This window comes from Lepeophtheirus salmonis, chromosome 14 (genome assembly GCF_016086655.4).
Source record: "Lepeophtheirus salmonis chromosome 14, UVic_Lsal_1.4, whole genome shotgun sequence".
Lineage (NCBI taxonomy): Eukaryota > Metazoa > Arthropoda > Copepoda > Siphonostomatoida > Caligidae > Lepeophtheirus > Lepeophtheirus salmonis.
In genome coordinates, this window is record NC_052144.2 from 1773168 (window position 1) to 1783914 (window position 10747).

The 10747-nt window shown below is 34.8% G+C and overlaps 1 protein-coding gene across 1 annotated transcript; it reads left to right on the forward strand.

Annotated features, from left to right (window-relative positions):
* Window positions 1-814: 814 nt before the first annotated feature.
* On the forward strand, window positions 815-10182 carry LOC121128945 (semaphorin-1A). Its single transcript, XM_040724567.2, has 6 exons — window positions 815-3362; window positions 3641-3869; window positions 5928-6222; window positions 8128-8377; window positions 8444-8701; window positions 8760-10182. Exons 1-6 carry the CDS (start codon window positions 2307-2309, stop codon window positions 9222-9224), a joined length of 2553 nt encoding a protein of 850 aa, XP_040580501.1. The 5' UTR covers window positions 815-2306; the 3' UTR covers window positions 9225-10182.
* The last annotated feature ends 565 nt before the right edge of the window (window positions 10183-10747 follow it).

Genomic DNA, 10747 nt, shown 5'->3' on the forward strand with positions numbered 1-10747 from the left:
GCCTTCTCTTAGAAGCTCTTGTTCTTATTGGCAAAAAAACTTGGACAACCAATTTTCAAAAGCCTCTATTGAGGCCAAATTTGTACAACCCAGGGCGTTGTCCAAAGACAGGAACAGGTGGTAATCGCTTGGTGACAGGTCCGAACTGTAGTGTGGATACAACAAAACTTTCCATCCGATCTCCCGAAGCTTCTGGCGCGTCATCAAAGATGTGTGCGGCATGGCCTTGTCTCTTATTTACCAAAGCTGCTTTTTGCCAGCTTCAAACAGTCGAGTTGTTCAGAGTAGAGGACATAGTTGAGTTGTAAAAAAATCATTATTTTGCAAAACGAACCGAAAGAGTATTGGCACTCTACTCATCGCAAATTTTCTTGGTCGCTTTCGATGCGTTTTTTTCCTTTCAGGATTAAAAATGTAAAATATTTGGAATTTCTTTATTTGAGACCTTCATACTTGACGCACATGACTAAACCAACCAAGCTCAATACTGTCCGAAAAGTTTTTGTAGTATACACTCACACCTTTACAACGGCTTATCGAATAATCTGATTTGACCAATAATAAATAATATACTTGGTTACAAAAAATGGTGCAAAAAACAAAATTACTTTTTTCCCAATCTAATATATACTTATTAATTGAAATCCTCGGCGGATATTCCGAAGAATAGTTTGAGTGATGATTAATATAAGACATATTAAACCCATATAACAATAAAAAACGTTTTATTGTCTTTTCCCTAACTCTGATATGAAATGCTTGTTACTCGCAGGAGTGTTTCGGCCATATCTATATGGAGTTAATGCACTTTTTATTTAATGAATATCTTTATTTTTACGTGTTCATTGGATCAATATTATTTAATAATCATATTAACTTAAATAACAGTGATATTAACATGTAATTAATACGATTGAAATGTAGTTGAAGTTATCAGTGCTTCTCATAGATAATAATATCAAGATAGTATACGGAATTGAAATAAAGAGTAATATATGATCATATGTGTGATGTAGTGGAACTGAGGTTTTTGAAGATCTCAAATTTAAATACTGTGCTCTAATAGCAAGGGTTACTGTTGCATTTTGAAACGGTTTCAGGGAGTCAGACAGTCTAGAATATGACTAATCCACTATTATAAGCAAATATCCAGTTAGAGAAGTTGGAATATATAACTATATTGACTCCTCCTTAGGCCTGGGATTCAACAACAACTCTCCAGATTCGGACAGCAGGCTGCCAATAGAGAAGCCTTGGTCTAGCACTTTAACGGGACACATTGTATATTAATAAAGTATCGATTAGGGACGGAGCTATTCATTTGCTGTCTAATGAGGGCACAGCTTCACAAAGTTGGAAAACTCTAGTATGTACAATATCACACCATCTACCCATCCCCATGATTTATAAACAACACAACGATACTATTTCAGTATCCCTGGATGGATTTAAGTGGCACCCATTATCTTATATATTTGTTGATTATGTAAAGGAATGAGGGGGGGGGGGAATCCGGAGACAGGGCTTTTTATAAAATAAATACAAAAAAAAAAAAGAAAGTAGGGTGAAAGCTATTTAAGAATTCATGACTCGTCCACTTCTTCTTCCTTTAAGTAGGAGGGAGGGGGGTTAATAAATAGGATCCCCATTTTGATCCATGATATGACAATTTATTCTTCCCATCAAGAGTAGAAAAGTTGATAGGAATGATATTATTTGTACAGCAAGATGGTAATTAAAGAAATTAAGAAGTTGTGAATGAAGTTTGATTAAATAAGACAGACAGCAGCTGCTGCATGTAAAAGACGAGTTAGTTGGCTAGTTGGCTGTTTATGTTTTTGAGGCGTTTGTTGTAGGCTTGGCGGGTGAGGAAAGAAAAGAAAAGAAAAGAAAAGAGAGAGAGCTGATCTCACACACCTACACACAGACAGAGGGAGAGAGAGAAAAAGAAAGAGCTGAAAGAAGGAGTGTGATCTGTGAAGGGAGGATCCTTCTTTATCCCAAGATTCAAGATTGATTCCATTGTGTTAGAGATCCTCATCTGGGCGCAGGTCTTGTTCTCCCAACGGAACCGGATGTCATGCGTTCCTAAGAGCGGAGCAGATTAGTGGGATATTTGTGGAGAGTAATTGTGAACTGAGTCTCAATGTGAGTGTCCTTATTATTCCGAGCACCTTTGTGGACGTGATTCTCTCTCCGGGAAGGTTTTTGGAAGATGTGGATGGGCGGGAGAGGCGGCGGACGTGTCATGTATTTGACGGTTGCGATTGGGGCTTGTGGGAATTGATGAAGAAGTGTTTTTCATCATGTTTGTGTTGTTGTTGTACTTGGGTTGGTTCTGGATGTGGACAAGTGGGATGGTGTGTGCGTGGCAAAGGAACGAAAGGCCTCGGCTCTTCCTGGAAATGTCTCCTGGGGACTACGTGTCCTTTGGGGGCAACGAGAGTGAAGTGGATTACTTCCGCGTGATGCTTCCCATCGAAGAAGGGAAATATCTTTTGCTGGGTGCGAGGAACGTGCTCTACAAAGTGGAGCTGCGAGACGATCTTCGCCTTCGCCAAAAGCTGGAGTGGAAGAGTGAGGAGCGCGTTCGAGAGGATTGTTTGGTCAAGGGGAAAACGCAGCGCGAGTGCCAAAATTACATATCGGTCTTGGCGCAGTACGATCAGGATCGCGAAAAATACATTCTTTGTGGGACGAATGCCTTTAAGCCCCTCTGTCGCGAATACACGGATGAAAGGGGTTCTTATGTTCCCGGGGAGACAAAAACGGGCATAGGGTTATGTCCCTATTCCCCCGATCATAACAGTACCGCCATACTCGTGGGAGAGGACTTATTTTCAGGCACGTTTGCTGATCATGCCGCTGTCGATCCCATCATTATAAGAGGGTCTGTCAAAACACGACCCTTTGATTCCACGGTGCTCAATTCTCCGGACTTTGTGGGATCGTTCTCAGACTCGGATTTTGTGTATTTCTTTTTTCGAGAAGGTGCTGTGGAATACTTTAACTGTGGAAAAGCTATATTTTCTCGCGTTGCAAGAGTCTGTAAGAATGATCCTGGTGGAACAGGAAATCATTGGATGTCATTTATTAAGACTAGACTTAACTGTTCTGTGCCTGGAGCTTATCCTTTTTACTTTGATGAAATTCAAGGTGTATCCGAATTGATCTTAGGTTCATACGGTGATGATCCTCAAGAAAGTCTTATATTCTACGCTACTTTCTCAACACCCTCGAACTCCATTGGAGGTTCGGCTGTGTGTGCTTACAGCATTAAAGATATAAATAAATCCTTCATCGGAAAATTCAAAGAACAACGAGATACCTCCGCCAACTGGCTTCCAGTTTCAGAAAAAGATGTAACTATTTTTTTTTTCATAAAAAAATATATAACTCACTACTAATTGAAATTAATTTGTTTTACTACATGAAGGGGATTTTTTTTTTTTGTCGAGCATGGATTACAATGTACTATTTCTTGAGGCTTTTAATTGTATTTAATATTTCACTCTATTAGAAAATTATTTGATTGAACTCTCCTTCAAAAGCCTGCCTCCAATTTTCCACCATGAAATCATGAGCTATAATATTCTACATTGAATACTTCCTTATAATTATTGAAACTATTTTCTTTTAGGTTCCTAAACCTCGGCCAGGGACATGCATCAACGAAAATGACACAAATTCTTTGGGTGATGTCAATACAAATTTTATAAAATCGCACACTTTAATGGACGAAACGGTGCCACCATTATTTGGGTCCCCAGTCGTTATTCGCACTGGATTGTCTTCAAGGTTTACAACTTTGGCCGTTGATCCTCAAATTTCTACTACTGACGGCCGACATTATGATATCATATTTACTGGTAATTATGAAAAGTGTTTATTTGTTGCTTCTTTAGCTCTTGATTGTTGTAAAGTCTCGTATGGAATTTTTAAATTTCATTTGTTTATTTTTCTAACATAGAAGTTTCCTCATTTACTTTTCCATCGTTCCAATAAGTATTATTCCTTAATTATGATTGTAAAGAAGTTGAGCGTCAGCTACTTAAGTTTACTCACTTTCCAGTCAAACAATTTATGATTTTTAGAACAAAAAGAAAATTGTTATATTATATTTCTCACTAATGGATTAGTTTATTAAATCCCCCAATTATAACTAATTGTATCTTCTACATCAATAGCCTTCATTTTTATTACTATTCTTCATTGGATATTATATACATTCATAAAATAATATTGTAGAGCATTCTCATGTGACGTCAACACTATTAAGGTTGACCATTTTGGGAGCCTAAACAACCAAGTTATATAATATTAAATACCCAATAATATTAAAGAAAGTAGTGAGCTATTGCTGTTTATTTGAATGACCAAATGGGACTAACAAATAAAATGACTTTAACCTTAGAGTCAAAAAATAAAGCTCTCTAATGCCTAGTTTTATTATATATCAGACCCCCAGTATGTCATTACATCCTAATAATATCTTATTTAAATAGTGTAGATAATAAATCAGCTTTTACATTTGGACGAAAAATATAGTATTCTGCAATTGCACTACTTTTCTCGTCACTAATCGATGTATCAATTTAGGAATTTCATTAAGATTTTTAGTACATATTACTTTCATTTAATTATAATATCAGTTTTTATAATTAGCATCACTTAATATTCAATGCACGAGTTAAATCTTTTTCAAGTCATTTGATGAAGTTTCATGAATATGCAGGGGTGGTCAATTGACATCTGAATACTTACTAATACAATAATTAATGAAGTGATTGACATTAATTCATATTTCGATATATTAAAGCATAAACAATTAATTACAAAACAAAACAAACCTGAGCTCTCTAGCTTAGGTTCAAGTCGAGAAAATGACACTTAAATGTGATTGACGGATTTCCATTCGCGCACTCCAAGCAGTTGGGCGTCTCCAGGACCACCGTCAGTAAGTCTAAAACGTTGGAGAGGAAAAATGACTCTGTCAAAAAGGGGATACTGGAACCGAAGGAGTGAAAGAAAATAGCTCAGGCAATCCCCTCATGTCTATGAGCGCCCATGCAAGATATCTCAGAATTTCAAACTAGATTGTCAAGGGAGCTATCAAAAAAGTGGGTGGAGAGGCCATTTTAGACACCAGGAAAGAAAGAGACCCATTTCCTCCGTTGCAAGACTATTTTTGACACTTATGGCTCCTTTACAACCCTGATACTAACCCCGTATAAATTTCGAGTGCATGTCGAGGGGAAGGCCTGTAGTATCTTTCATTCAAACACCGAGGCCCTTAAAGGCACTGTCAGTCAGCACTGGGACGCCATGACAGAGGATTACATCCGCAGCGGGAGCTAGGCCTTTCGCCGCCGCCTGGAAGCCACCATTGCCGCTAATGGCGGCTAGATTAATGTTTAAGATGGCTCAAATACAAATCTATTTACAGTATTAATTGCGTTAAAGTTATTTTGATAATTAGTAAATTATATCTTGTTTAAGTTTAATATTTAAAGTGTTCAGATTTTGATGGACCACTCGGTAACTATACGCCACCAAGATGGCGTGAGTCAAAACGCTTTACAGCACTAATCATTAAATCTGTAGTTAAATAAGAATTATTACACCAATTATAGCAAGATTTATTTACATAAAAAAATAAATTAGTTATGCTTATCAAATGCAGAGTTTAATAATAAAACCCTCATAGTATTTTATAATAGTTGTGAGATATTTTTATTTGGTGATATTTCATACTACAAAGTCCAAAAAATATCACACTTTTCTTCTTCTTTTTCACTGAGTATCATTAGTCAAAATTTACAAAGAGAGATTGAATTAATTAAATAATAGTATTTATTATTTATGTTTGTAGAGTTGCAATGTTCAATATCGTGTTTTTGAATAATAATTATAATTTGATATCATAGGTACAACGAATGGTTACATACTTAAGTCAATTAACGCCTTGGGCCCTAGCTCAAATGATCGTGTGGAGAGTGTCATTATTGAGGAATTAAAAGTGTTTGAGAAACCTACTATAATTAAGAAAGTTCAAGTTGTTGGTGGTGAGAAAGAGGGTGGAAGATCATTGGGTAAATTAGTTATCATGTCAGATGATGAAATCCGTTCTTTCCCAGTTCAAAGATGTGATCGAGCTACCACATGTCCTGAATGTGTAGCTTTAAGAGATCCTTATTGTGCTTGGGATGTACGTTCCGCCAGGTAATTTACTACTTATAAACTTGATACATTTTGGGATATCTCTAATTAATAGGTTCTTAATTTTGATAGGAGTCATTTCTTGATATTCATTTTTGTCGGGAATATAAAGGGACTGTTACTATAGTTATTTAACATAAAAGAAGCAAAGCGGTTAAAATGAGAGTTTTTTTATTATTATTAAAATGGTTAAATCACATCTTAGATCGCCTTTAAATATCTTATCTTTAAATGATCATTTATGCAAGGAATTTTGCATTGTGGACTCATATAAATCAATTAAATACTTTCATTAAATTAAATCAATGTATTAATTAAAATAGTTAATAAAAGGTCATGCGAAGAGATAGTAGCTGGGGTAGACAGAGGAAAGAAATACAAATGCCTTAGGCCCATGTATTAAGGTATAATACATTTGAAACATTCTTCGGACAACTACAAAGTTTTAAACATTTGATTATACTCATTAATTTGTTTTGTTTGCTCATTATAAGACAAAGCTCCACTCTAAAATCAAAATTTAAGATGTATCATATATTTAATTTCGAAACTTTTCAATCTTACTTACATTGGTACTAATTAAACGAACGTTGATCTTGTTATTTATTTTTTGATCAAACAATAAACTAAACAAGTGTCATGACTTGTAATAGATGCTGAGATATAATTAAGGGATTTAAAAACTAGAAGATCAAATGGACAATGATGAATCATGGAATTATAGACAAAATATGAATTCCATGGATCACCCAAACATCAAATGAATTAAAAAGAAGAGGAGTCATTGCACTATGATTGAAATTCAAATGACTCCTGCCTTAATCCCCTAAAATCTCATTAATACTTTCACAGGGCACACAACCTTTATGGGCTACTTATTTTAAAATGATATATAGCTTTTTTCTTAAAACAATCTTTCTGATTATTTTTTTCTGAACAGCCTAAGGTGGTCACCACATAAATCAGAACAAATCCCAATCGCACAATATTATGCGATAACAATCTAGTTGAATACCTTATGCCAAACGTCAGATTTCTGAAAAAAACAACTTTAGTGAATTTAGGTTGCTAGTGGATGATTTTATTTTGAAGCGTATGGATAAATAATATTAATTTATTTTGTTTCTGTATTTATGAGAAGGACTCGTTGCTATTTAAGATTTGTGATGTCCTCTGCAAACATAAGATATACGTGAAATAATGATAACCTACTATTAGATCCTTTGTGTTTATGCTAATAAACAGGACTTGAAAGTTGCGGTCAATTTGACCACCATTGCTATTTCAGGCATTTAGAAATTTCCTTGGTTCTAATGTTAATATTTATATGATGGCTTTTTTCTGTTCACTGACAGTATGGATTATAGTCTCAGGCATGGTATTCTATATATCTGGAATATTCACGTATAATATTTATTCTCACATGAGGGAAATATAAAAGAAATTGTTGGTTGAAAAAAAAAAAAAAAAGTCTTAACTCATTTTTTACCCCATCATTTCTTTAAGAGGGAAGGAAAGAAAAACAAGTTAAGCTACATGTGTGATTATTGGATGTGTCTGGAACTCCATGGATTAGACCAATGTATTTTTAAAGAATAAAGTTTGTCAAATTAAGATATCAGGAGTTACCTACAAACACTTGAACATTGTACGTCATGTGATCAGTCTCAAGATTGATTTTTAATATGTAGACATATCACAAATCGGATTTTATTCTTCTAGACTTCTTCCTTTTGGGGCTACCTGAAGGACTAGAGAGGGGTAAGATATCTTGAAATGATGTTTATCAAAATTTGGTACCTATTTTTCTTTAAATTTGAAGTATTCTAATTGTTTTATGACTGATTTTTTCCATTATCGATCAAATAGTTGTATGGTCAGAAATTATGTTTATTGTGATTTTTATAGGTGCGGATCGGGTGACTGGACTCAAAATATGGCTTCTAGTTTTATTCAATCCGTGTCTACTGGAGAGCATTCCCATTGCCTTGCTGAAATTGTTGTTCAAGATGGTGAAGAAGACAATAAAGGAAAGTGGTATGATCGTATTCAACCAGTTGGTCTAGTCATTAATATTGTAAATAGAGAGAAAAATTCTTTGTCAAAACCAGAAACAAAGGATAGAACAGTCTCTCAAAACAATCCTTCTGGTGTTCAGGTATTTTATTTTCAACTAAATAACTATATATATATATATATTAATCTACATTATTGTTAATTATAGGGAGTTGAACCCAATACTGTGTTATTCTCTCTCGAGACTTTAGTCATTACTGTGTCTGCAGGAGCTGTCGCTGCTTTGGTAGTAGGCTTTGTCATTGGTTACTGCTGTGGTAGGAAATGTGGGAAAGAGAGTGGTGTTCACCTACCTTATCCTGACACAGAGTATGAATACTTTGAACAACGCCAGGGCTTAGCCCGCCCTTTGGCTCCTTTATTACCAACATCATCTGACAAACTCGATCCAAGAGATCAAGAAGAGGTAAGGCTTTATACAATGCTCCTTTATTTAAATACATACATTTCATTTATACTTCTAGGTCACATATGCAGAGCCAGAGCTTGTTAGCCGACCGGTTCCTTCTCATTTGAATGCCCTTAATTCGGGAGGAGGAAAATATTACGATGGTGATCGCTTTGGCAGTAGTCATTACTCTAGTTCCTTACTTCAGCCCAATAAGTTCAATACTATCCATAGTAGTGTAAGTAAGCGTAATAAGGCCCACAACGATAGTCTGATGTTGGGAGGTGGTGGAGGTGTTGGCGGAGGCCTTCACTTCATCAATGATCCTCCTGGTGTTCCAGCCACGCTCTTCAACGCTGGAAATCGAAGAGAAAATATTGGACCTAATGTCAATTTCCAAATGTCTACATTGGGACGTTCTTCCATGCGAAATAATGGAAAATCTAGTGTAAATGGAGACTCTTCCAACGATGGGAGTCAGCCTCAAGTAGTGGATAGTGCTTATGGTACAACACGCTCTGTTAAGAAAGTTTACTTGTAAAATGATTTTCTTCTGTTATTACTACTACAACTATTATTATTATAATATAAAAACCGTGAATCTCTCTACAAGTCTGGCCCCCTTTCCTCCTCCATGCAAGCTATTTTAAATACTTCTATTACTATCATTAATTACCTCTTTAATTCAAAGAAGCTTAAAGTTGAGGGAATACAGATTTTTTATTTTTTTTTCCTTTTTGCTGATATCCCCCCCCTCTTTTTTTTTATTATAGAAAAAAGAAGAGGAATTGCATTATAATAATTTAAATGATCTCAAATGAATGGGACTAATGGCGGCAGTGATGTGATGCCCCTTGTGAAGAAAACTCCCCACGACCTTCCATTTTTTGTACTCAACTTGTGCAATATTCTTACTACTTTATAATATTACTACTCATTCCTCCTTTCGGATGAGGGAAGGACCCTTTCTGCGCGCAACACTTTTGAACTAATAATAATTGCTCAATCATTTTATAAGCAAATGGTTGTGTGCAACTCGAGCCCCCATCTACGTCTATTTTATACAAATAATATGTTATTTAATAGTTATATATTATACGTATATATTATATTAACTCTCATCTTTTTTTTTTACTTATTTATAAAAGTAAATGGCTGCTCCATTATTTTCTTTATTTTATAATAATTAATTAATTCTCTTATCAACTAGAACATCATCATATCATTGCTGCCATCAACCCTTTCTCTCTCTCTCTATCATCCCCCTTCCCCCCTCTCGACTCATTAATGAGTACAACCACATAATGTTATTCCTTATTATTACTATAATATAATTATCATATTTATATATTTATTTATGATGATGTTTTCCTATTATTTAGACATCTTTTCTCCTTTCTGGTTTCCTTTTTTGTTTATTTGTTTGAATGAATTAAAAAGTATCGACGACATCGTATTTTTTATATCAATAATAAAAATAATAAAATAATTATTATCTAGTCCCCAATTATCTCATTATTTCCTTCAGAAACATGCCTCAAAGAATACTCTATCCCAGTGGTTCTTAAATTCTTATGAGTTCCACCCTTCAAATATGTGGCTAGACAATGTTCGATCCCTACACCTCTCATTGAGAGATGCATTTAAAATTTGGAGTGCATTTTACGCAAATAGATGACTTAAAGGCCATATAATCCATATAAAGTTCAACCCAGAGGATGATAATATAAGTTATTTAATTTCATTGATCGAAAATAAAGATTTTAATTCTACATATATTGGCAAATATATGAAGATAATCGAATATTTTGTATAAAATCTACGATATATGGATGTGGTACTCGGGGATCATTTCTATACCATCAATTTTCTTTTTTGCGGTATATTAAGTCAAAATTGAGACTCGCAAACAAATAGCATTAGAGGCTATGGATTTGCAAATTGGTTAATAAACGAATCAAGGTAGGAATTTTACGGATGTATTCTGTGAATTAAGCAAATCAGGTCTATTCTTGTTTTAATTGGACGTTGCACTCAAAGAATTTACTTCACGTTAAGCCTCGA

Excerpts from the sequence above, each read along its gene's own strand:
- LOC121128945 (XM_040724567.2), top strand. The coding sequence starts at position 2,307 with ATGTTTGTGTTGTTGTTGTACTTGGGTTGGTTCTGGATGTGGACAAGT. Across the intron at positions 6,223-8,127 it reads TGGGATGTACGTTCCGCCAG|GTGCGGATCGGGTGACTGGA; the intron begins GTAATTTACTAC and ends TGATTTTTATAG. Across the intron at positions 8,378-8,443 it reads ACAATCCTTCTGGTGTTCAG|GGAGTTGAACCCAATACTGT; the intron begins GTATTTTATTTT and ends TGTTAATTATAG.